The 26,582-nt window shown below is 39.0% G+C and overlaps 3 protein-coding genes across 7 annotated transcripts in view; 1 reads left to right on the top strand and 2 right to left on the bottom strand.

Annotated features, from left to right (window-relative positions):
* Positions 1-1,197: 1,197 nt before the first annotated feature.
* Positions 1,198-10,654, bottom strand: calca (calcitonin/calcitonin-related polypeptide, alpha). 4 transcript variants are annotated; one of them, XM_065952924.1, is made up of 5 exons: positions 10,281-10,654; positions 3,660-3,751; positions 3,435-3,560; positions 1,961-2,139; positions 1,198-1,688 (listed from the first exon to the last, which is right to left on the bottom strand). In XM_065952924.1, the coding sequence occupies exons 1-4, from the start codon at positions 10,299-10,301 to the stop codon at positions 1,977-1,979; spliced, it is 402 nt and encodes a 133-aa protein (XP_065808996.1). In that variant the 5' UTR covers positions 10,302-10,654; the 3' UTR covers positions 1,198-1,688; positions 1,961-1,976. The 4 variants fall into 4 exon arrangements, with proteins under 4 accessions (XP_065808996.1, XP_065808995.1, XP_020488191.2 ...); XM_065952923.1 differs by lacking the exons at positions 1,198-1,688; positions 1,961-2,139 and adding an exon at positions 2,242-2,828 and having other exon boundaries at positions 10,281-10,461; XM_020632535.3 differs by lacking the exons at positions 1,198-1,688; positions 1,961-2,139; positions 10,281-10,654 and adding exons at positions 2,242-2,828; positions 4,182-4,308.
* Positions 10,655-13,123: 2,469 nt separating this feature from the next.
* cyp2r1 (cytochrome P450, family 2, subfamily R, polypeptide 1) lies at positions 13,124-16,325 on the top strand. The gene is made up of 5 exons (XM_020632494.2): positions 13,124-13,470; positions 14,144-14,285; positions 14,401-15,033; positions 15,192-15,521; positions 16,108-16,325. Exons 1-5 carry the CDS (start codon positions 13,234-13,236, stop codon positions 16,323-16,325), a joined length of 1,560 nt encoding a protein of 519 aa, XP_020488150.1. The 5' UTR covers positions 13,124-13,233.
* A 1,410-nt stretch (positions 16,326-17,735) lies between these two features.
* The window catches only part of pde3b (phosphodiesterase 3B), a 43,216-nt gene continuing 34,369 nt past the window's right edge, over positions 17,736-26,582 (bottom strand). For both annotated transcript variants that reach the window (XM_065952921.1, XM_020632481.3), the window contains exons 10-16: positions 25,193-25,304; positions 24,901-25,014; positions 24,412-24,611; positions 22,249-22,452; positions 21,935-22,096; positions 21,291-21,552; positions 17,736-20,693 (exon numbers count right to left, since the gene is read on the bottom strand). In XM_065952921.1, coding sequence (XP_065808993.1) covers positions 20,476-20,693; positions 21,291-21,552; positions 21,935-22,096; positions 22,249-22,452; positions 24,412-24,611; positions 24,901-25,014; positions 25,193-25,304 — 1,272 coding nt within the window. In that variant the 3' untranslated portion in view covers positions 17,736-20,475. The remainder of the gene's footprint in view (positions 20,694-21,290; positions 21,553-21,934; positions 22,097-22,248; positions 22,453-24,411; positions 24,612-24,900; positions 25,015-25,192; positions 25,305-26,582) is intronic.

The raw sequence follows: 26,582 nt of genomic DNA on the forward strand, positions 1-26,582 counted from the left end.
TCTATGATTGGACATTTGAGAAGTCATGTTATTTTGATCACATGACATCACAACTTGTGTTAACCCTTAGTTTTATTGACTTTCATTTGTTGTAGGAAGACCTACACCCACTTGAGCTTAGGTGTCCCACATTAGGCAGTGTCCCACATTTGGCTAATTCACCCTATGTGTGTTTTTTCAGAGTTTTCCAGACTTCTGTAGCCCTCTTAAAACTGAGATTGGGAGAGGTTTATATATTATCTCGAACTGCATTCTGAGATTACATTAGCTGCTATTGCAATAAAAATCTAAACTCTGTACTATTTAAGGATTTTTATTGGATTGAATTGTCTGAAATAAAAGACCTTATGTTTTAACAAGGAAGAAGAAAGCATATTTTCTGTTCATTGTTAATCTGACAACATCATCCCAAAATCTTTTGGGCTGGGAATCTTTGGGTGTCTCAGAATTCCATTCAATTTTGTTTCTTGGAGTCACAATTTGATTCAGAATGTATTCAAGGATCCATGGACTCTAAATCTATTTTTGAATTAGTAGGTTACATACTATAGGATCTACTCTAGTCAGTTAAATCTATTTGCTGCCCCATTTGGCATTCTACTGAGTTAAAGAGCTAGCTGTAGCACTTAGCAGGGAGTGACTAATTTGCCCAAAAAAATATTTTTGAAGTTATAATTGTATTTAAAATCTCATAAGATAAGAATAACAATTTTTACATTAAATTATTAATTTTATTGTTTATTGTCTATTATTGTTATCATCAGCCTTATTGTCCGTCTAGAATTGGCTGTCCATATTCCAAGCTAAATATGTATCTACTTGGTTAGTTCACCCCTTTGTTAATTGTTTAATGCGCATTCCAAAACTATACAGCCCCTCATTCAAACATACATTTGCTAGTATAAAATGTCTATTGTTTCCCAAAAGTCATAAATTACCAGTTTATTAGTGTATTACTAAGAAATATTTCATCAAGTTTGGAGGAGGTCCAATTAAGTATGAAAGGCAAATGTATTGTGTCCTTAACTTTCACCTGAAAACAATACTGTGAACATGGTTTGATTTTCCAACCCTATACTTTGTGTGTCATTCACCATTATGTGCCCTGATTTTAAATAGAGGAAGAATGCATTTGAGTGCTTACTATGGCTTATAGTTTATATCATCCAATCAAACAAAAATACAGTGAGGCAGAAACACTTCTTGTAGCTAAAATACAATTTATTCTGCTAACAGTTCACAATTTTTACAATATGAAGAATCATTAGTACATTTTCACACTTGCATTTTGCACTGCAGTGAAATGTAATGATGTGCTTAACAGCAAGAAACAAGACAGCCACAGTTGTTGAACGGTTTGTTGTCAGTGCAGATGTACAGTATGGCTTCCAGTTCTACACACTGCACTGCAGATACAGGTCAGAAGTACAGTTTAGGATCAGGCCAACACAGAGAAAGCTATCTATCCCTCTTAGTAAAGGAAATTCTCGTCTCAAATACTTTTCCAGGGTGACAATAACACCAATAAGAGCTATGTCTCTATATCAAAGCACAGACTAACATTTGAATACAGACAATATTCTTGTGGTCATCTGAAAGTGAGAGATCAGTCCATGTTTCTGAAGAATGAATGCTGTTTCCAAGTGATTGATGATGATGCAGTTTCTCACGGGAATGAGGCACTTGACCTGGAGAGCCAAAGAGAGGACAGTCAGTAAAGCTTCCTATTTGTGCCTGTAGGCAAATCAAGTTTTATCAGAATGTGGTTCATACCTTTCCATACCATTAATTGTGTATCAAATGAACAAAACATCACATAATTTTGTCTATTTTCATGCTGAAACTGTTGAAGTTTAAATTCATTCAAGAAGCCTGTCTGTTAACTGTAACTCTCACATTGGTTAAAAAAAAAGAAGAAAAGAATGATGTTGTGATGCATACGTTTCCAGTAATAACATACATTTGATCTCTTGTTCTCACACAGGGCCCCGCCGCTTTCTTCTGCCAAACGCCTGAGCTCCTACGTTGGTGGGAACGAAGTTGGCGTGTCCAAGCCCTCCTGACCGACTAAGGAAGTCAGCCAATCGGTGGGTTACACAGGTGGCTGTGTTGCATGCCCGCTTCTGCACTGTTGCATTACTTGTAAGAAACATAATAAACACATTTTTATATGATACTAAAGATCAGATCAGACATTAGAATTTAAACAGCATATGGAACATAATGGAGATATGTGGAGGGTAAAATTCCATTCATTGTATGTGTATAGACATTTACGGCCATGCTTACCCCTTTCTCCTTTCATTTGCATAGTCAGTGATTTTTATCTGTTGTCAATCTTGAAAGGATTAATTACAGCTCAATTGTAAAATATTCATTTATTATAAGAGGCACATTATTACATTGATGAGACAAGTCAATATCAGAAAGGTTTTTAGCTGTTCCTATGTTTTATTATAATTAAGAAAGTTGCCAGAGAAACGCAGCTTTTGTGGTTGATCCAAAGTTTTTTAAGTCTGTCATAAATCTACTGCCTGCCAGAGGAAAATAATGCAGGATCCTAATGCATCAGCATTCTTGTGAATGAATAGAGCTGGATGAACAAGCAAAAGTTCACACAGACAGAAAGAAGAATAGATGGGCTGAAAACTCAGGGATTCAGTTGTTTGAGTTGCTCATATAGCTCGGATAAACTTCGCTTCTTGCCAGGCGTCCCTGCTCCCACATCTGTGCGGGGATAGGTTTGTAGTTTGTGAATATCCTGGGAGAGTTTGCCCAGCACACATGTGCTTAAGCCAGTGCAGCGCTTAGACACGGGTCTATCCAGGCTGTTAGAGACAGAGACAAACATGCAGAAACAGGCTTACAGTAACTGTGGCATGCAGATGAATATTATAAATGACGTGCATGTTGTTTCTCTGAATTGTCATGTGTTTACAGAAAAGCTGTGATAAGAATCCAATTCAAACGCATGCTAACAGATCAAACAGGCATATGAAGACATCTCATTCACCAAAAACATGTTCTTCAGTTATGGTGCTATTATATTCTGCCAAATTTTCTATAAAAATGTATCATGCTTGTTCTTCGTGTTTATAATATCATGCTCTCTTCAGTTTTAACATGAAAATAAAAAATGAATGAATGAATGAATGAATGAATGGATAACTGCTGATCCATGCATATGGAGATTATGACGGAGAGTAAACTAACTTCATTATATATACCTTAATTATCTATCAAAACAGCAAAGATGGAGCTGTTTGGGCTTATAAAAACATGTGGTTATATTGTGTCTAAGTGTTGATGCGATAGATAGATAGATAGATAGATAGATAGATAGATAGATAGATAGCACAACCCTTTACAGTACAATAACTTCAACATTATTATTTTCAGGTTAAATATACTAGAATGAATGTCTTAAGCCATACCTGTTTCCATCAGCTGCTTGCTGCTCTTGCTCATCTGAGGTAATCTGCATGAACTCCTTCATAGCTCTGAGTAGCTTTTGTGCATCATCGTCGGATAGTGTGACTCCATCTGATATCAACTCCTTACTAGTTCAAAATATTAACAGGGATAGGGTTTCAAGGCATAGTTTTGAAGCATTTGTTTTTCCTTTTTTTTTTTCAAAATAATGCCTCAACAACATTTACCTGGAGGGAGCTGCCTGTGAGACATACATCTGACAAACCATCAGTGCATAGGCGAGAAGGAGAGTCCAGAGTTTTAGCATTTTCCTGCTTTCCTGTGGAAAACAAGGGGGAACAAATCTGATACAAGGAAGAAACATTTCTCAATTAAGCATGTTATTTTTTCCACTGCATGCATTCACAGCTATATAAATCCTCCTTCTATCTGACCCTATCTTCCCTGCTCCTCTCTGTGCCTCTCTGTTAGTGCTGCTGAACTTGTAGAGGCTGATCAAAGACTTATAGGGATACTTAAAGCATTGCCAGCAAATATAACAGCAGCTCTGTCCATTAGCAGAATCAGGAGCAGCCTGTGCATGCAATGCCATAATGCCACTTGTTAGAAACAACTTTCTATTAGTACAGTGAGGTTTCAAGTTCACTCAGTCCTCACCTCCTTAAAAAAAATGTACAATTGTTTATATCTTGTATTTGACTGCGACCACATACTCTTAGCAATAAATTAAAATGTTTAGCCAAACTCACCTCAAGATTTCAGATCCTCTGGTAAGGAATAATTTAGTGTAAGACTCACTTGTGAATCTGCTGAACACTCCCCACAGTGCAGGGTTTTATATATGTTCCCCATGGGTGTCTGTGTGAGAACTTAATCATCCTCTATTGGCCAGTCAAGCATTTTACATCCAGTTGTTAGCCAATCAGAAGTCCCACGTCACTAACAGCAAGCCAATAAAAGAAGCGGTACACAAATGACATCAATGTACTGAATCCGTTCCAAGCTAAATTTACAGTACTGCCATCCTTCAACAAGCTTTTGTGGGACTTTAAAATAAACAGTAGATTCATCAGATCAACAGAGCAAATGAGAGACAGGGGGCCCTGATACTTCTGCAGTATACTTCTATTAATCAAATTGACTGAAAAAATATATTACCATTTAGCAATCACGACAGTGAGGTGAGCTTGAAGCTACAACTGAACTCAAATGGTTATTTAGGCCCTTGTTGAAACTATTCAGTAAAGATGTATTATCGGCTAGCAAAGGTTAACAGGGTCAGATATGTAGTGACAGCAAAGTTCTCTTTAAAAAGGAAACAGCTGTTCCACAAAGAGAGACTTCAAAAAAATGTGCAAAATAATTCAAATCAACAGCATTCAATAACAGGCTTTTGTTCAAAATACCCTGAACAAAATCTAAAGCCACCAAAAACAGAACATGTAAATCTATTTAGCATCGTGTGCAGAGATCGTATGGTTCTAGTTGTATTCTGCTGCTGTACCTGCTTATGTTTCAATGTAACATTGCACCAATCCAATGTGCAGTTTAAAAGTGTGTCATTGCAGTTTTAGTCTCTAACTTGTCATTAGGGCTGGACATCTTTGGACCATTTTGCAGATCGTTTTCATATCTGTACAAATAGCTGGATAAAATAATGCCTTTGCTCTGAAGGAAGAGCTTCAGAGTGAATCCTTCCCGTGGATAATCTAAACCTTACCTCCGATTTCTGTAGTGTCCATCCGGTCGCTCTGAGCTAATTACTGGGCTGTTGGTCTCTGGCCATCTTCTAATTACCCCTTATGTAACAATATTGGATGATGTATTATAAAGCATCCAGCCTCCCAGTTAGTTTGTGCGTAAGAAGTAAACTCGTTAGTGTGGATGAGCCTTTCAGAGCTGTTGAGCAGATCTTCAGTAATTGAATTAGTTGAACAAAATCTCAGGTTGATGAACTAAAGACTTTAGAGGGTGCTTGGGTACTTTACTAAGAAACATGTAGTTTGTATGTTTGACATTTGAGGTAAAAGCTTCTCATTGGACATCAACCATGGAGAGCTCATACTGTATGTCAAGAGAAAGAAAACGATATATTACATATCAGAAGAGATTAAAGTGCTTACAATTGAACAAATTAAGTTATTTTCTCAATATTTAAACTATAGCTCATGTAAACAATCTTTCTTACTCTGGATGTCTCTCCTTCAATTACAAGAACCATATAAGCAATTAAAGATCCATCTCATACTAGTCTGCATAGAAGTAGGTCCTTCCACACTTTTGGACCCAAATTGCTCCCAAGCCCCAATTCACCCCTGCATGCTCTGAGCAGGGACATCAGTTGATGCAGAGACATTGCATTCCAAGGGGGAAAAGTTTATTGTCAAGATTGCAATTAACTCACACTGTTCACATTCCCTAATGTTAGGCATGAATTGGCCTGGAAAATTAATTACAACACAGGAGAGCATTCATGACGGAGAGGGCAACGTTATGCTCACTGCATTGCTCATCAATGACAGCCTCAGCTGAGTCAGTGTGAATGTTTCTTCACCCAAACAGAAGCAGGGCCTTTCTTGGCAGAAACTCAAAAACCCCCAAAGAGAATTTCCTTCAAAGCTGTCCCATATCGCCACCTTACTTTATTTAATTTAGCAGCATGAATTGAACATCAGCTGGAATGATCTCACAGTGGGGTTGTTTTAAAGTTATAACACAAAAGCATTTGGTGTTTAAGAGCAAAGCAACATTAGTGTACATCTGTCCTTTGTATGATTTTCATTCTCCAGGGTTGTGTTTGAGGCCATTAGCACTTTCAGAGGGGAACCTTAAATATGTTTTTGACATTATACAAAATTATAAGGTGAGCAGGACTTATATAAAGAGAATTTTCTATTTCAGAATAAAGGCCTCCTTTTTGTGTGAAATTTGGTGTGTGAGTATGGGGAAAGAAGCAGAACGATACTTCTACTACTACTTAGTTTCAAGCAAAAAAAAAGTACAAAATTAGATTTGTGCTACCTGTTCTGCATGAACACTTTAGCATGGCCACTCAACTCACCTCAACTAAAGCAGATTCATTTAGAGCCATGAAACAGAGATTTGACACAATTCAACAGGAATTCACTTGCGAGCATGACAGTGAGAAACACAGATTTTACAATCGTCCAATCGTGTTGGAAAGATACAGTGTACCCACAAACTAAGTTTGAAAGTTTGAAATCATTGTCTTTCGCTCACAGATCATCTAGAAATTTCCATTCTTACAGTTAAAGATCCCCCACCCACAAACATATTTTGAAGGTTTAAACTGTAGTGCACAAGTGCTAGGAGGAGAGAGTGGGGGACGACATGCAGCCAAAGGCTGAGGTCGGATTGTAACGCACAGAGCTGCAAAGAGGAATATAGCCTCTGTACAATGTGGAAAGAGGCAACATTTATTTTAAGTAAACTTGGAAAGTGGGAAATTATCTTTAACTTCACCAACACAATAAAATACAGCTGGCAGCCATGGGTAGTGGAGAATACAAACAGAAATGCTGTATTGTGTAGTTAACCTACTGTATGAACATGAAGTAACTAAAACAAATGTGTCTTACGACTCAAAAAGAACACCATTTAACAAATGAGGCTCCTGGAGTTATCAGCATGAGGTCAAGTATCCATTAGCAAAAGGACTTACACTTGCTGCTCTCCATTAGAAAGGTGACCATCCTAAGCTAACATTTAAACACCTGGCCAATGGATGCAGAAGGATTACAAGACCTCTTGATCTTCCTGCAAAAGCCATTATGTTGTTTGCAAAAAAAGTTCTGGACAGCATTAGTATTTCCAGGGAAGGTCGATAATTATATTTCCTCGTACACATTATAATTCCAGTCATCCGGATGGTAAATAATTTACTGTAGAACGACAGTAGTCAAGGGACCCACTCAATCAAACATGCACATAGTCCACATTATAGCACAACAGGAAGAACACTGTTCAAATGAGCTCTTAATGTTAAGACTGATGCTGATCTACCATGTATACCATAGCTGCATGAAAGCATTTACATTGATCACCTAGGATAGTGTTGGCCAACCATGCAAAAGAATGTATAAAGCACTATGCCATTTATAGGTTTATATCTATTGTTTCTATAATTTTAGTGTTACAGGTATAGTATTTTGGTGGTATGAGGCCTTTCTGGACAATGTTGCAAAAAAGTAAATACAAATAAATCATTATTAAACATCTTCCTTCTATCAACCCATCCTTTGCTGAATAAGTTAATTTTACCCTGGTGATTCATCTGTTGACAATTAAAGGGATTTGCAAGAAAAATCCAAAAGAAGAGATGGCCCTTAATGATAGATGGGAAGCTGAGGCCTTTAAAGCCTTTTTTCATGCCCAAGTATAAGTTGAGCGCCAAAAGTCAACATTGTTTTTTTTCACCCATTTTCTTTAGCTTATCTTGAGCAAAAGCAGTGGCAGCAGGGCTAAGCAAAGATACTCTGTATATACCCTATACACTTTTACAAAGAAGTAAAGGAGTCAAACATAAGGAGAAGACTTCTCTTTACCCAGCTTTGTTCTTTCCAGCTGTTCCTCTGGTATCCTTAAGCGTTCCCAACCCAGATGAATCTTTTGCACATGTTTCGAGTCTATCCTAGTTCTGAACACCAGCTGGACATGAAAAAAAACTCCTAACCAATTCACCTGGTTCCTTTTTGATGCTGTGAATCAGCTGCCCCACTTTATGGTCCCATTGCAAGGATTTAATTTTTATCTATGGAAAGCTTTTTTCAGAACTAAATGGAAATAAAACTGTTCAGTTTGACTTTTAACCGTAACTTGATTTATAAACTTTGTGACATTTAAAAAAAGATGTAAAACCATATTACAGTGTCCCACCCCAGGACATATGAACCCAATTCAAAGATGTCATTCACATGACAATTTAAATATTTCCAGATAAGATTAATTACTTTGCACACCAGACCAAATCTTAGAATAATTATACCCTCAACAAACAGCTAATTCCATCACAACGCTGTTTTAACACCTACAATTTCCAAATGATATCCCTTTTGTGGTTAGTTTTTATATTTTAACATTTACTACCTTTTCACTCTCATTTAACAACTGTACATCCTGTAGCATTGCACAGCATTCTCAGTTGTAGAATTAAAAAAGTTTCACTCTTCCTTTAAATTTCCCAGTAATTGTAATTATGATGGTATCAAATATTTTAACAAATAATAATGATAACAACTGTATTGATATAGCACATTTAAAACGCTTTAAATCACTCTGGGTAAGTTTTCCTGAGTCTATGCAATTACAAAATATGGTCCCCAATAAGCACCTGGACACTGGTGTTGCTGGCATTTTGATGAACCCAGCCAGACGATACAGCAGTGAGAACATGTTTGTTTGATTCCAGCTGACTGATGTGTTAAGTGATTCCAGAAAACTTTTTGAGTCTGGGGATCTGGCTGGAAGCGAATAAGTAATTTGCAAGAAAGTCCTCATGAGGTAGTCCTGACAAATCTGAACTATTGGGAGAGGTCTGTAAAGGCCATTCAAGGCATCTGAGAAAAAAATGCTTACCAGCTGCCTCAGCAGGAAGGACCGGCTGACTAAACAACGTTACGTCTAATGAGGAGTGAGTCATGATGAACTGATCACACAGCAGAGTGGAGAGCAAGGCTTTACAAAAGTGCTAATTGTTTATGGTTTAAAATCCCTTTGACGAGATCATATTAATAACCTTGATTACCTTCTGCAAGCTTTTCTTTTCTCCAGTTCTGTCTACCATGCAGAAAAAAATTTAGGAAATAAATGAATCAGGAAATAAATATGACTAAAGTGCAAATAGTCTATAAATAGTGTGTAAAGTGTGTTTTTGGATTTCCACCATTTCCCAGTCCAAGGTCTTATGTGTTCATTAAATATCCACAATCTTGCACTGTGTGGACCAGTTCAGGTTTTTTTGGTTACAAGCTTGAAAAATATCACCCAACTTTGCAGGTCTGGAATGTGGTGCGCACCGCAACCTTTAACCTCTGACTATCGTGCATGACCTAACCTTTAACATGTTGAGGTGAAGGAACCTGCACCAACTTAGTAGGGCAAAGTTTATTTGCAGGAGTAACACACAAACATTCTTTACCAGGGCTTTTTAACTAGGTAACTACTTTCAGGATTTATTTGGGGATTGACGCATACTTTTTAAAGATTTCTGTCCATAAAATGCAGTAATGACTTCTGATCTATTATACAAAATGGCCATTAGTACATTTTCTAACAGTAGTTATGTGTTTTAGAAAAAAGACTTGTGTGAGTACATCCAATCAACTTGCATACAGGTGCAGGACAAAAAGTATAAACTGCAGAAGATTCTTCAAGAAGATCCTTTGGATCAAAAAGTTGCCCTTAATAAAGTGGCTGATTGGGAGCTGAACAGTGTGCAGACCTTCCCTTTCTTCTCCAGTGTGTATAAATTAGACATTTAATGAAACATGATGTTAATAATGTAAAAGTAAGAAAAACGTAGGCATGACAAAACAACTACATTGTTTAATAGAAGAAGTAAGTACTATACAAAACGTACATTTCAAAATGTTTTTGTCAATGATCCTTCACAGATTTTAGACTTTTTTACTCACCGAACATAACTTTGCAATGTGCATGTTCAGTTTGTTTTCCAGTGTAGTCAGATGCCAGTTAGTACATTAATTTGAAATTGTCAAAGCAATAGAATTAAATGATCTGAAAGCATCATTTTTCTGATAAGTTTCTTTCAGTAAAATCATATTTTTGGAACCTTTGGGATCCCAGTGATGGCTTCTTTGTATATCTACCTTCACAGCAAGCGGCAACATGATGAGTAGCTCCTTAAACACTTCATGTGCAGTATGCTGACAGTCCTTTCCTGCAGTAGTATTGTGGGTGGAGTCAACGATTACATGATACTGGGATCACATGCTGTCTAACATCCACGCCAGTTCGCTGAAGTCACTGTCTTTTTCAAGCCGTAAGCAGTAAGGATCAGGGAGGCAGACACCCTCTCATATTTTAAAGCTGCTGTGAGGATTTATAGCTCCTCCTTCAAGGTCTGCAAAGCAAAATAAGACCATCAGAGGGAACACAGATTTTTTTTATTGTGATTATAAATGCCTGAAACTGCAGCTGTAGGGTAGGTGTCAGAAGAAGTGATCAACAGCATGCCACTGGAGCTTTAAGAGTAGGCTTAAAACTTTCCTTTGTGACAAAGCTTGTAGTTTGAAGGCTTGCCTTGGACTAGCTCCAAGTTAAGTCTAAATTCCACCAGATTCATGTTTGCTCTGTCTCCGCTCAGTAACGGCAGCAGAATTAATAGGTTTTTACTTTATTCAATGTGTGTGCTTCCACTAGCTTCGCTCAGCTCCGTCTCAGCTCCGTAGCAGATATGCAGGGCTTCTCTTTTTGACGCATGGTGCATCAATTTACAACAACAACGACCGAGAGGGCAAGAGGTCAGACACCGAAACGACATTAAATCATCCAGTTCATTTTCAGAATATAACACTCCGTTTTGACTGTTCAAAACAATGACACAAATCACATACATTGTGTTATCTCACGCTGTCGCAAGTGAATCTGTAAAATGAACGCGGGAATTCCTTTGTCTCGGCACTCCAGCTGTCTGGCTGTGCTCTCCGAGCAAATGCTGCCTGTGGGTGTTGACGGAAGAGGGTGCATGGAGCCGTAACCGACCAGAGCGGACATGCGATACACACATATTTGGTGAAAGTTCTGGGTCATGCTGCCAAAGGCTCAGACTGGCAGCGACTGTTGCACCAAGCGCTTGTCTCCATATATCTCTATCTGTTAGCATTCATGTCATATTGCATATATGCATGCGTCTTCAGAACTCTGTATCTTCCCAGAGCATCTTGCTCTTTCATCTCTCAGGTCCCTATTAAATCAATGAACTGATTTGATTTTCCTCCCCCCTTTTGTATTTGTTTGTTTACTTGTCTTATCTTTAGCTTACTATAACATGTAACAACTAAGTCTGTAAGCAAGGTTGTTACTTCATGTACACAGAGTAATATCAGAATGATCATAATGGTTGCTAATATCATAACAGTCAATACAATTTGACAACTCAGCAAACTCAGGCAACACAATAGTTACTTTGGCCAGTACACATGTGGAACACAGTCAACACAAATTGACTTATTTATCATTTTTGCATTACAATAAAATGATTAAAGCCGTTAAGAGTTCAGTTTTTTACATTGCATCGGCTCGGCAGCCCAAATGGCTAGTTGGGCATTGCCACACCAAATTACAAATGTGAATGGTTCTGTAATGTTTCTTATATATCTTCAAGAGGTGTTGCCACTGGTTGCTAGAACCAATTAGGGAAATTAAACATAGACATAGCAGTAGGGTACTTGGCAGGGAAGTTGGTCCCAAAGTCACATTTTTGTAGCTTATAGTTCGACATATAAAAGAGGCATTTGGCTTGACTTGATATCGTGGCGACAACTAAACAGTTTTACTCAAACTGGTGAACTACCACCCAGTTTATTAAATACTATTATACAAGCATATTCAGACCATTGTCAGCTATCTTGATTGTTTACAAAATGTCTGCATTGTGTTGTACCCCTTTAACTGTTCATCACTCCATGAATTCTGCTCCATATGATTTCACTATTGTGATTAGCCCGAAGAAAATTGGGTGGAATTAAAATCTGTTTGAACCAGAAGGAATCCAGATCGAATCCAGAGCGAATACAACCTTTGCTCCCAGATGTGTCTGGCTCTCAGGCTACTGAAAGTCTGTAACTTAATGACTTTGCTGACCTTCTCAGAAGCCGTAGCCGTTGTGTTATTCCTCTTTTTCCTATATATTTCAATCTGTCCTCCATTCCCTGAATTCTAAACTAATATAGTTCTGGTATATGCATTGTGCATGTCAACTTAAATTTCATTTAGCCTTGATCTGCTTCCTAGAAATACTTGTTGAGCTCCAACGTAAAGGCTTATGCAATACATTAAATTAGATTAAATGGCATGTAGCCATGAATCTGAGTTGCCTATATGAACAGTATTTAAGCACCTTTATCCAGAAACATTGTTGACAGTCCATCCATTTGCACTAAAGCCAGCTTCATAAGTAATATGTGCAACTTTTAGATAAAGAGTTGGCTTGATTAACACTTCTGCTTAAATATATTTATTTCTACCACTTTTTATATTTCCTGCAATGGCTCCCTTCTTATTAGGAAATAACCCTCCAATCTGGTAGTTATTCTGACTGAAAAGTTTCAAAAAGTCTCAAAACAATTAATTGTTCAGGGGGCTATTGGTTCAGTTGACCCCAGTCTCCCATACTCTAATTTGCTTATTTATAATTACATAATTGAATGATTGATGTTAAACACTTTCTGTGCAAGTGTTATTCATGCATAAAAGTGCTGGTCTGATGGTTTGTTAAAGCAAATCGATATTTTAAAGTAAACTTAAACCAGATAGCATTTTACAACTTTTGATTAACTAAAGATTTTTAAATGCTTTATTGCACCCTATGTGGAACAAAAGCAGCAGAAATCCTAATCCAATATTTTACTAAATGATCCGGATTATTGATCAAGAGCAGAACAAAGTTCACCAACAGCTGACTCTGACTTTCTGGCCAATCTTCGCCTTAGAGGCGGGGGATAGAAATGTGCAAGATGATACATATGTGCTTCAGTTACTCTGAGGAGAAGCCGAAGTCAGCAGGGCTAGTCCAGCAGCGAAGAACCGGGGTTTGAAAAGATGGTTTCTATTAAAGCTCCGTCTCTAATGCCGGTGTCATGCGTGCAGGCTCTGCTCGGTGTGGTCTGCTTGACTGTCGCCATCCTCGCCTTCCTGCTGGTTCGCCAACTCGTCAAGCAAAGAAGACCCCCGGGCTTTCCTCCTGGTCCATCACCCATCCCTGTGATAGGAAACATTATGTCTCTAGCCACCGAGCCGCACGTCTTCCTCAAGAAGCAGAGTGAAGTTCATGGACAGGTACAGTAACTCACACGCAGCCAAAAAGCGGTAGTCTCTTTATGACTGCAATTCTTTTTCTAAGCGAGTGCTCCGCAGACTGTGATGCCAGGCATCACCGTGCGCCAAAGAGTTAGACTCTCACTACACACACATGGACGCGCACACACACACACACACACACACACACACACACACACACACACACACACACACACACACACACACACACACACACACACACACACTGGGAAAAAGTTATGAAACGAACAAAAGAGACTCGCCCTAGCATTTGGCGGTGTGAAGGATTTGCTTGGAGTAGAAAACTTGAACAATTGTGTGGCTTAACAAAATGTAAGTGTGTTAAAAACACACTGAAGAGCGCACACCATTTTGTGTGGCAAAGCATTTAAGTCATTAAAAAAAAAGTTTAACCCAATTTAGGAGCAGAGCTAGATATCTCTGTAGATGGAAAGTTCATTTTACAAAGGGTCAGTGTGTGGGTTCATCCACTTAGTGTACTGTGAAATATCAGGGAAGCTGACCTCATCTTTAGTTTTCTGCCTAAAAACAGGCATCACAAGAAAAATGTTGCCATTTGGTTGCACATCTACATATTCTTTGACAGGTTTTAAATTGCAAAGAAAATGTTCAGAAGCAGAACAGGGCTCATGTTGTGTTCTGTATCTTTCAGATTTTCAGTATAGACCTTGGAGGCATCTTGACTGTGGTATTAAATGGATATGACTGTGTGAGGGAATGCCTTTACCATCAGAGTGAGGTGTTTGCTGATCGCCCATCTCTGCCTTTGTTCAAGAAAATGACAAAAATGGGCGGTAAGATGATGTAATAAGATTACTATTCACACTTTTTTTTAAAACCACTGTCTAAAATGGAGTTACAGTTGAAATCAAAATTAATTTTTACTCCTTTTTCACTTTCTCCTCAAAGGACTTCTCAATTGTAAATATGGCAAAGGCTGGATAGAACACCGTAAACTGGCTTGCAACTCTTTCCGATACTTTGGCAGTGGCCAGAGACAGTTTGAGAGGAAGATCTCAGAGGAGAGCATGTTCTTTGTCGATGCCATTGACGAACACAAGGGAAAGCCCTTCAATCCTAAGCACCTGGTGACCAATGCTGTGTCGAACATCACCAACCTGATCATTTTTGGACAGCGTTTCACTTATGACGACCGCAACTTCCAGCACATGATTGAGATATTCAGTGAGAACGTGGAGCTAGCTGTTAGTGGCTGGGCCCTTCTTTACAATGCATTCCCTTGGATTGAGTATTTGCCTTTTGGGAAGCACCAGAAGCTGTTCCGCAATGCTGCTGAGGTGTATGACTTCTTACTCGAGGTCATCAAGGGTTTTTCTCAGGGCAGGGTGCCGCATGCGCCTCGCCACTACGTCGATGCCTATTTGGATGAGTTGGAGCAGAATTTAGGTGACCCCAGTTGCTCTTTCTCCTATGACAACCTCATCTATTCAGTGGGGGAGCTCATTATAGCTGGCACGGAGACCACGACTAACACTCTGCGCTGGGCCATGCTCTATATGGCCCTTTACCCCAACATACAAGGTCAGTTTAAGTGGAAACATTTTCCTGCAATGTGAACATTCTACCTCTAATGCGACCATGACAAAAGTTGATATACATTAGTTTGCTATATAAATGCAAAGATGTTGTAATCCTACACATGAATACATTTCTAATAGTGTCTGTTTTCTCCTCAAAAGAGAGGGTGCATATGGAAATTGACAGCGTGCTGGCCAATGGGAGGGCACCCACCTTAGAGGACAAACAGAAGATGCCGTACGTGGAAGCAGTTCTCCATGAGGTCCTTCGCTTCTGCAACATTGTACCGCTGGGTATTTTCCGTGCAACCTCTCAGGATGCAAAAGTCAATGGATACACAATACCCAAAGGCACCATGGTGATTACAAACCTCTACTCTGTGCACTTTGATGAGAAGTACTGGACAGATCCAGGTGTCTTCTTGCCACAGAGGTTCCTGGATAGCAATGGCCACTTTGTGAGGCGTGAGGCCTTCTTACCATTCTCCATAGGTTAGTCTCTTTATCTTTCTCTCAAATTCTCTAAAGCAACCACAGTTTCAACTATTGTGCCTCCGAGTGACGTTCAATTTTCCCACAAATGTAATTTAAAATATGGAAACTGAATTCAGTCGTTTTGGTTTATTTTTGTCAGCGCTAACCCCTCAGTTAAAATACAAAAATGTAAAACTTGCATAAGTTCCCAACCAACATTTTGAAGATTAAGATGTAAAAATATTTAAGGCCAACATTTGCTTTACGGCATTTAACACTGTTGATTGTTCATAGGAGTAACAGTATAAAAGAAATACCTAAGCTTAAAATAAAAACTTTCATAGATATGATAAATGACTTTGCCTCTCCTACATGTAATTTTGGTCAAGTTCCCTTAAGGGTTGTGTTATAAGAAGTTCTTGTTCTTTTATATATATATATATATCTTAAGAACCCACAATCCTCAGACTTAGCCAGATGTTGTGGCTGTGTGTGTGTGTGTGTGTGTGTGTGTGTGTGTGTGTGTGTGTGTGTGTGTGTGTGTGTGTGTGTGTGTGTGTGTGTGTGTGTAAGAGTCTAATTCAAAGAACTGTCTTTTTTTCAGGGCGGCGTCAGTGCTTGGGTGAACAGCTTGCCAGGATGGAGATGTTCCTCTTTTTCACCACTTTGTTGCAGAGGTTTCATCTCCAGTTTCCTCCAGGAACCGTTCCTACTGTCACTCCCAAACTTGGCATGACGCTGCAGCCTAAACCGTACTCTGTCTGTGCCATCCGCAGGCAGCAGAAAAGTCCCTGTTCAGGATACACTCCTTTTTCTAAGTAGCAAACAGGAATTTATTTCAGCATGTTCAGCTGTTCAAGCCAGAATTATAACATTTTGCACAGAAATGCAACCATATGATACATGTGCATGAAACTGTATCACTCTTGACTGCAGCGTCCAGTTCTTGTGCGCTACAGTTTCTCCAAAGGACTTCCAGTGAAAAAAGTAGCTCTTTACATTGTTATTCAATAGGTATCAAATCCCTTTACTGAGCAATATGCATTTTTGCACAATACTTTTAAGCATCAGGAGATGTGATAAGACTGTGCTGCAAGTGCACCCTGGGAACACGAGTATGCTATTGATTTAGTTGTCAGAGTTGCTCTGAGCCCAGAAAATGAAATGTCCATGAACCTTGGGGCGGTAGCCACGGGTTAGGTATGTCAATGATTGATAGTAAGTACATCTATGATGGTTCATAGCTCTGCCTTCTCAGGACAGCTTCAGGTCAGACAGATGACACCACGGGCTTGTATGGGTGGGTTGAAACGGGACTAACAGACTTTCCAAGAAAGTTCTGAACACTCTGTATTGGAGTTGGACACGGGCCAAGATTTACGTCACCTGGACTGACTCTGACCCCTTCTCCAGGGATAGCACTTGATGGAAACTATATCTCTTGGAAAGCAAATGCACCCCATCCTGGATTTCTAGAAACTGACTTGGCAACTCTGGTTTCCGCTAAATGGTGCTTATCAGTACTAACAAAGTACGACATTTGTGTTTGATGTTAATGTTTGTTTGTCCTTCTTTTTTTTAAAGAAAAGAAAAAATTATGTACTGTAATGATTTTTTGTGTATTCATAAAGTATTTCTTAAGATATTGTAAACACACCTTGTCTTTTGTATCTACTAACAGATTAAAGCGGACTATGAATTGTACAGAAATCTTACATTTACCACCATCCCAGATTATGTCACTGTACTGGTGCACTAAAACTTCATTTATAAACCTTTGAACAGGTTATGACGCTGGAAAGAAACAGGAAGGAAGCTGTAAGGTGTTGTGTTCAAGTGTGTGGGGGGAGAGAGAAGTGGGTTTGTAATTAAAAGTTTAGAGGCACATAACAGATGGCATGATTGTTCATTAAAATGATTTAGAGGTTAGGTTAGGTGGACATACGCACATCCCATATATAAATGATCAGAGTAAGATTTCAACCCCTAAAAAGTCCAACAGCATACAGAGTGAAGGAGGTATCAATCATCCATAGTTTAACACAGAGGAGGTCTAATCAGGCTTGGAAGTGAAAACACTTCGAAAGGTTTGCAATAGCTGTGTTTGTAGTTAAAAGGTTACCCTCTGTTTATTTGGGCTGGCATGGATAAAAAAAAAAAGGCAGTGTTATATAACCATATTGCGATTTTTCAAAGACAGACACACCAATAAAAATCAATGAGAAGTTGTCATACTTTAGGAATGGTGTTTTATGACAGCTATAAATAAACACAAAAAAAAATCAGATTCCCCCACAACGTAGATAAGGGTGAATGGTTACATTAGACAAATGTACGTATATTGATGCTACATATGGGTAACAACCAGTCATAGATTTATTTATGGCACAATCATCAGAGAACACTGTGGTTTGAAAGACAGCACAGTGACAAGCCAACAGACTTCTACAACTTAATGAGCCAGAATATGTCGGGTGGGGAGCTACCAAGACTTTATGATCCAGCATGGGTCCACGTGGAGAAACTAACGATGGAGCTGTCAGAATGTACATGGCTCTGACTCTCTTCACTGTCGCTGCCACTTTGAGCCTGGTGGAGTATTTGACCCAAAGTGTTTCTCTTTGCATGAACAGTACTGGAGCCCAGAGAAAAGTTAGCCTATCAGCATATCATAGCCCAGAGATCACTGTATGTAGGTAAAGTTTGGCACTAGTTGGGTTCGAATGAGACAACAGTGATAAAGAGATAGAGGATGAAGAATACAAGAGTGGTTATGATACAGAACAAGGAGACGCTGAAACCAAGTGGAAAACTTAAATCGAAAACACCAAACCCCACATTTCTACACCTGTAAATAGAAGAAGATAAAAACTCTGCAAACACAACAGTTATTACAGGATCTCAATGTACAATATGTCAGCTGCGTGTAGAAAAAAGATGCATTCATTTGATTATTTAAAAAATATATATTTATATGCACATACTCTTTTGTACAGCGGCTAAACACTTGTTTGGTATTAAAATGTGCACACCTGTATCTATTTATTTTTTTTAAATATAACTCCAGATTTTCTTTTTGATAAGGTGATTAAGGAGCTAGGCAACAACTCTGCTTCCCTTTAAAAAAACATCTTATTCTAGTGGAATGCCAAGAGTTTTTGGAGACAAAAATAGAAGTAGTAGTTTTTGAATCTGCCTTGTGGCACATCATAATATACAAACAAAAACCAAAGTGAAATGAAACCCTGGATCCCTTCTTTACAAACTGGCCGAGGTATGGGTTTGGCATTCAAAAAAAAAAGAAGAGGAAAAAGAAAGTCGGGTGAGCTTTAAATGTGTCTAAAAATCCATGTTTGTCTGCTGTCTGAAACACAGAAGAGTAGCCAAAGTACTGTTTGTTAAAAAGTTACTTAATATACTGTTAAAGAACTGCAAACGTGTACAATGAGTTGCTGCAGGAGCAACGTTTGCAGTCTGCTGACAATCAATAGAAGCTTTTCTCCAGTGAGGTTGTAAAAAGGTTATGCAAACAAGTGTCTGAGGGGCCACGAGACGACACATACTGTAAGATCCTCCGTCACAAAGGATTTCAGTTGTTTGAATTTTTGTTTGTAGTCACGTTGGTCACCAAGAGATTACAAACTGCTTCAGTCACTCAGATTTTAATTTTCTTTTTATGTGTATTTCATATTGACACAAAATCTTGCAAAAATTAATTATTCAACTCTGTGTGATATCCTGAGTAACCTTTAAAAAAATACTTAGAAAAAGAAAAATGAAAATGAAGATTCCATTCAATGGAACAGCACTCCTGATCTGAATGAAACATGTTAAACACCAGAGGACAATTTTGCTTATTAGAAGCCAACCATTACTGAAAGGACACATAAGACATACACACAAATTACACACGGAAATAATTAAAAAAAAATGTGCTCTCTTTCTCCCTACTCATTTTCTCTATCACATTTCTGCCCCAAAATTATTCACACACTCAATAAAAATGAAGCGAGGGCAGTTAAAGGAAAGGAAAATGGGTGGTACACATGAGTAAAAGCATCAAAAATGATGCAAATATAATGCTATTTATCAGTCAACATTTCAATAATGTCTCTGTGACTGAGTCTTATACAGTGTTTTGTGTCACCAGCAAGGAGAGAGAACTACACAAGCCTAGGCTCTGGGCATATATAGACTCAGTTAAGGTTCAGACAGGCACATTTGAGATATATACACATATATATATATATATATATATATATATATATATATGTATATATATGTGTGTATATATAATCCAAAAATATACCTGACATTGAGGCTGAAACAATCTCAGTCTCTTGTCTTCCCATGTTTGAACTGTTCACTTTGGTAAAGGGTATCAATCACTTCATGTTGCTTGCTTCATTCATTTTCCTCTACCTCTCATTTTTTTTAAAAATAGAATCGTTTCTGTACCTAAGGGAGGTGTAAGCGCTTTGCATTCAAGGCAGCATCACAGCCAGGTCACCGTGGAGGGCATTTTGTCGGACCCCATCCAAACTCTACTTCTGCACCTTATCTTCTCAGTTCTGGTGCTTTTTTCCTCCCGTTTTCTTTTTTTTTTTTTTTTTGACTGCGTGCACTCGATTCTCCACGGGGTAAAAGTGCATAGGAGTTGGGCTCCCACTGATGCAGCAAGGATCCGCTCACAGTAGTAAGGCCTTTTTGTTTCTCCAAAAAAACAATGTGACTGCGAAAGCATCTGAGTGTCTGCACAGTGAATCTTTCAATGTTCATGTGTATATATGTGTGTGTGTGTCTTTGAAAGAGATAGACAGAGGGACCAAACTGTATTTTATGTGCATTTGTCAACTGTATGCAATGTCTGTGTTTTGTTGTTGTCAAAAGGCAGGTGGTTGAGGGACACGTGTCTTTATACTGCCTCTCCTCTTCTTTTTCACTCATCTCTGCTCTTTCCTTCGTCCATATGCTACTGCCGCTCCTCTCCCTCCTCCTCCTCCTGGATCACCTGGATGTCGTCTGATGGGGAGGTGGGCAGGCTGGCCGGCAGGCTGTCCGACTGCTGCTGTTTGCCAAGCTCTTTGCTGCTCTTCTCCTCCTCCTCGATAGTCTTCTTCCACACCTTGTGGTTCTCTGTCAGGTGCTGCATGATGCTGCAGAACAACCTGCGGCGCTTCTTCCTCCTTTCTGTAATAGATTAAACACAAAGGCATGTTTCAGAAAGTCTAGATATAATATGTGAAGTGTGATGTTACTGTTTATTCCTTCCAAATACAGATTCTAATAGCTAGACTTGTGGATTGGCTTAAACCAAGCAGTGCTTAATATTATAGGACAATAAACATTTGTTTTCAATAAAAAGTATAGCATAATCTAACAGCTATAAGTTATAACAAGAAGTCCTGTATGGTAGTGACATAATTACAATGTTTTTAGTATGGGATGATTAAATACAAAGAACTAATCTAAATCTTAAAACACAAGATGAGTATCCAGAGAAAAGCTAAGCTAACATGAGCCAATAATAATCAAGGAAACCCTGTTTTTTTTTTAAACGTGACTTTTTGTGTTCCTTCCAGTTTATATTATATAATTTAACTTTGACTGACCTTCCACTCTCTGCTAGCAGTGCACCGATCTCCTTTGCTGCTCTGAAACAGCAGTTACTAGTAGTAGCTATAATCTACATTATTTTTGTATAAGCTTAAATTTTGGAAAAGAGGAATCAAGTCAATGGTTGACTTGGATGGTACACTTTACAGGGATGAGCTGTTAAACTCTTACTTGGTGCCAGCTCATCTTCCATTTCATCATCCTCATCTTCATCTTCCTCTGTGTCGTCTGAGTCCACCTGCCCCTCCTCGTCATCGTCATCTGATCCTTCTTCCTTAATCCAGTGGCCAGGAAGAAGTCCAGCAGCATCGTATGAGTTACAAAGTGGTCCGACGATATGAGTGATGAAGGATTCCTGTAGCTTTGCCAGCTGTGGGGATGAGCGGTCCATGAAGGGGCTGATGGGTAATCCCAACTGAGCTTCCTCATCTCCCTAAAAAATAGAAACAAGATTATAGTTTAAAACAGACACAGATATTTAGTAAGGAGCTGTGACTCGAACTACATGAACACAGCAGTAGTCTTTGTGTTCTTTCCTGTTTTTATTTTTGTATATTTCTTTGTTTGTTTTATGTGAACCTTGATGTTTAGATAAGAACGGGTTGTCAGAAGGATGGATAGGATTTAAACGTGTCAGTTATGTGACTGTCTGTCTTGCAAAAAGGAGTTCTTTGGGGTACAAAAAGGGGGAAACACTCTTATATAAGGTATTTCTATTTGCTTAAGTCTTACTTAAGTTAAATGGAATATAGAGATATATCTAAATGGCTTGTGTTAATTGAATTCACTCTGCAGCATCGGTCTGCAGTCTGTACCTGCTCATAAAACTCATTGACGATGCCTTCTGTCCACTTGAGGTGCAGGTCGCGAACTTTGGCCGGTCCATTGATGTCTGCCAGCTTGATACAGACTTGGCACACCAGCAGTCGGTCATTCTCATTGGTCCAATCAATTCCTGGACTGTTCACATCATTCACCTGTTAACAAACAAAGCTCAATGCTTTACACAACTGGTCAACTGATTTGTCCTGCATCCTTTATGCTTAGTACATCTATTTTAGATCAAGAAATAGATTAGGGTCTCTTCTGATATAACTCAGCAAACTGTTAAGATTTCACCATTTCAGACCTTAGCATTGAACTCAGCCAGGAAGTCAAAGTGCTTCTTGAGGTCTGTGGCCAGTATGGCCTCGATGACAAGGAAGCGGAAACGCTTGAACTCCACGTGGTCCAGGTTGACCAGGAAGTTAAACTCTGGCCGGGACAGGTAGAGGCTCCAGGCGGACGCAGCGTGGTGGTTCTCTAGCACCGACCTGTCGTTGTACAGTACTGCCTACAGTGCAGAAAAGAAATCAGAGTATATTTTCAAATTTCCCTTTAAATGTCAACATTTTCTTACAAATTTGAATGAAGCAACAAAGCTCTCTCAATAAATGAAGATGACTTGAGGGAATTTGCTGAGCCTGTTACCCTTCTTTCATAACCTAGTATAGCTGAAGGAGAGCAGGGTTAAAAGCAGTTACAGGGACACATTAGATACCAAGAAAGGCTGAAAGGATCCACTTTACAGACATGGTGGTTGTCAACATCATGAGAAATCAATAGGTTCAGGGTTCCCTCTCCTTTCTTTTAACCACTTTCCTGGGAACAGGACAAAACCCAGACAGTGTGAGTGCTATCACTGGTCATGTTGTGAAAATACAATATTTAAACTGGGGCATGTAGTTTACCTTTTCACCACCTCTCTGGGACTGACCATGGGAGAAACTGGTCAGGTGACAGTTGGTAGAAATAACATATTATGTGTCGCTAGTTTAGCTCAGTTGGTAGCGCAGGCACCCCTTATACATCTGTACAGTCCTCGTTGCTCTGGCCGCAGCTTCGACTCCCCGTCCTGACACCATTTAGAGCTTTTCATCGTCCACTCTCTCTCCTCACATTTTCTGCCTATCTTCAGCTGTCATATAAAATATAATCTTTAGAAATGACTCATGATGATGATTCTGAAAAGAGATATGTATAGCATATCTTTGCTTGAGGGATGCAATAAAAAGTAATGGAAGGGAAATGTTGACTCGACAGATAAAGATGAACAGTAAAACTTCAGATCAAGACTTTCTGTGAGATAGTGTTAATACAGGAGGACAGTAAACTGTTTTTAGATGAACAAATAAAATGTGAAGGGGGAGAGTCATTCAGAGGTTTGTTAAAACAAACAAAATAAAATGTAAAGACTCAATGAAAAAACAGCACATGAAGCTATTTTTTATGTGGGTGTATGTGTGGGTTAAACTCTTGATAACTATAAGGGGTGAAAGGTCCTGGTGTCTCTGTCTTTGTGGCCACATATGCAGCACCCACCTGGGACCACTAACACCAGATCCACACTGAAAGCCTGAGTAGCACATGTCACTCATGGAGCGTCTTGCTTGTCATCTGGGTGAATATGTTAAAAGGCTAGAGCAGACCTGCAGTTATCTACACATCTAGAGAATAGAAAGCACAACTATTGTTCTAGCTAGCTGCCTGCAGTTCTTGGTAAAAAAAAAAATAGAGTGAGAAAACGATCTGATACCAGTATATTACACCTTTCACTTAAGTTTCAACTTCTTTGTCGGAATATTTGATCATATCCTTTCATATCCAGAATTGCATCTTAGCTAAACACAAAAGTATAAAGTATAATGAAAGAATGTGAAACAATAGATTATATTGCCATGATCAAAGCTGACACCCGTTCTGTGTGGACACAGTTACAGCGTGGGCCCCGGCAGTTTAGCTAGGCAGTCATCATACACTGTTTAAGTGTGCAGTGTGTCTCCAGGTTCAGAAAGACGGTACATGTATGATGTTGTGTTTGTATAAAATAATTGTCTCTGGGGCAAAAAACAACAACATTGATGATATATCTGTCCTTTCCCTGTTGGTCTAGAAAGAGCAAGGTTACAAACCACGTATAACCAATACCCTGAACCATGAAAAAAAGATAACTTGGAAAAAGTTGAAAGCAAAGTTGACACATGTGAGAGACATCATGCCATTGGCCATGTGTACACTAAACCCTGGGACACATGTTCTTGATGTTATCAACTTACTGCATATGTATCCTGACTGGCAGGGTCACAGAAACAGTGCAAAATAATCTCACGCATGGTGAGGCTAACTCTTCTTTTACTTAAGCTGTCTCTTCACACTGACAGTTGTAAACCTAAACAGTGAACATCAAATATCTAAAATGAGTGTGTTTATGAGTTTAAACAAGTTGTCAAAAGCATTAGACACCGCATGTTACCTGAGGTGCATTAGTGGCTACTAGAAAGGCATTGGTGCGACCGGGATGGTCATAGTCGTGCATTGCAGCTGCTACATAAAGGGCCATCAACTCGAGGGCGGGTATGTTCCAGGCCAGGCAGCCGTAGCTGTCATCAGAAATGGATGAGCTTTTGGAGGATGCGTAGGATATCCTGCCCGGAGAAATCCCGCTGTCCGAGTCTAAAAGCAAGACACGATGGATTTCAATAAGGATCACAATGGTAAAAGAAAATCATGTCTGCACCATGAAGGATGCTTATAGAATGATTGGTCCCACACTCATTAAATATGTATGCCTCAATTCAAATGATTATGTTCTTACAGGCCTAAAACATTATTTAACCCACTTTTACCAAGTAAGAAGGGAGATTTTTTTCTTTCAGATATTCTAGTAATGCAGAATTTGATTCTCAGGAGGCAAACATGAAGTCATCTAAATCAGAAATATACTTTGTGAATAGCATCCCACCTGTATCACTACCAGTCACATGCTCACTATGAATCTGCTGGAACCCAGGGATTGGTCGAGTGGTCAGGTACCAGACAGCATGGAGCACATCAGTAGCATGGACTCGATTATGATCTGTGTATAAAATCAATAATAGGTTTTAATTAGTCTATTTTGCTGTGTACACCAACAATCATTTGTGAGATGAGATACATCTATCTTTAGTCACACAATAACTCATCCATACGGTTTTCTTTTTTAAATACATCACATACATAATATGATATAATATGAGACAAAAAAAAACACTCACAGGGAATGTCCCTGTAGCCATTTTCCAGAGCACAGAAGTATGTCATGAACTCCCTCACTGGGATCTTGAAAATCTCAAACAGACACGTGTCCTGGAAAAGCGTGTATGTCACCTGAGGAAACACCAGCCAGCTTTTAATGAAGCACAAATCAGAACAGCAACCAGCGTCGTCACTCACATGATGGAACATGAACACTAAATAGATCATTAAGACAGACATCAAAAAGACCTTGAGCATCATTTTGCAACAAGGGAGTCCCTTTGTGTTAAAATACTGAGATGTGATTTAAAAAAAGATTTATAGAAAAAGGACAGATTCTCCTGAATATAGTCAAAAACATAAACTCAACTGAATTTAAAGTTCAAGCTGTTTTTTAATGAACCCAATCTGTTTTATCCAATCCTGTAAATCTGTTGCTCGACACTTTTCATGAACACGTCTGGGGTCTCATTTATAAAACAGTGCGTAGAATCCAGTGGGCCCAAAATCAGGAAATGGCGTGCGCCCAACAATAATTCAGATTCATAAAACAGCGCTCGCACGCAACTTTCCCTTCGTAAGTCACGATCCTCCTGGAAATGTGCGCACGTGGATTAGCCTCCATATTCTGCCTTCTACACGCCCACATTCAACCTTAAATGGTCAGCGCAAAGCACCTCATGAATGAAAACGCATACAAACATTCAAAGGTTTCCAGCGCTGGATCACGACGACAACTGGAAGTAAGACGAAGAAAATAAACTTTGTGAGAGTGCTCACGTCAGTCAGCAGTCTCCCTCACTTTGCCATTTTATTAATCCGAAGTTTGATCAATGAACAACTTTTAGTCGTTGGCCACATTCGATTGTGGCAAACTCTGTCTGCACTGTGAGTAATTATGAGCATATATAGCCCTAGTGATCAGAAGAGAGATGCCCCAACTTAGTTTCCACACTTTATTCATTTACACAATTAATACGTGAATGTAATGAAGATGTGCTGAGTAACGAGAGGGTAAAAACGCCTTTTCTCTGTGCGCTCTGCGAATCTGACAGCTCAGTAATATTTATTAAAACTAAAAATCAATTGATCAATGCACGCCATTGGAATGTATGACTTGCTCTAATGGAGCTATTGTTTTGTGTTAGTCTACTTTGGACCTCTACATCAGTGATCATGTTAGTCGACAGTCCTCTGCGCTCCGGGTGAATAAAAGTGAGACAGTGCTGATGAAATACTGTATAGCAGACTTCATATTTGGTTTTTACTCTGATAACTTAACTCATAATGAAAGTTACTTATGGAAAACGGCTTACTTCATGCACACGTATTAATTGAAGCTGCAGGTTTGAATGATTATGATGATGTGGATCTGTCAGTAAAAAGGTGACCATAAATGTGACCTCTGAT

Source organism: Labrus bergylta, chromosome 3 (genome assembly GCF_963930695.1).
Source record: "Labrus bergylta chromosome 3, fLabBer1.1, whole genome shotgun sequence".
Classification (NCBI taxonomy): domain Eukaryota; kingdom Metazoa; phylum Chordata; class Actinopteri; order Labriformes; family Labridae; genus Labrus; species Labrus bergylta.

What these genes read in the sequence shown, in the direction of transcription:
- cyp2r1 (XM_020632494.2), top strand. Translation starts at nt 13,234, where the DNA reads ATGGTTTCTATTAAAGCTCCGTCTCTAATGCCGGTGTCATGCGTGCAG. An exon ending in AGAGTGAAGTTCATGGACAG is followed by an intron (nt 13,471 to 14,143) that starts GTACAGTAACTC and finishes TGTATCTTTCAG; the next exon opens with ATTTTCAGTATAGACCTTGG. An exon ending in CCTTTACCCCAACATACAAG is followed by an intron (nt 15,034 to 15,191) that starts GTCAGTTTAAGT and finishes TCTCCTCAAAAG; the next exon opens with AGAGGGTGCATATGGAAATT.
- calca (XM_065952923.1), bottom strand. Translation starts at nt 10,301, where the DNA reads ATGTTGCCGCTTGCTGTGAAG. An exon ending in TCACAGGCAGCTCCCTCCAG is followed by an intron (nt 3,561 to 3,659) that starts GTAAATGTTGTT and finishes ATTTTGAACTAG; the next exon opens with TAAGGAGTTGATATCAGATG. An exon ending in CAAGCAGCTGATGGAAACAG is followed by an intron (nt 2,829 to 3,434) that starts GTATGGCTTAAG and finishes TGTCTCTAACAG; the next exon opens with CCTGGATAGACCCGTGTCTA.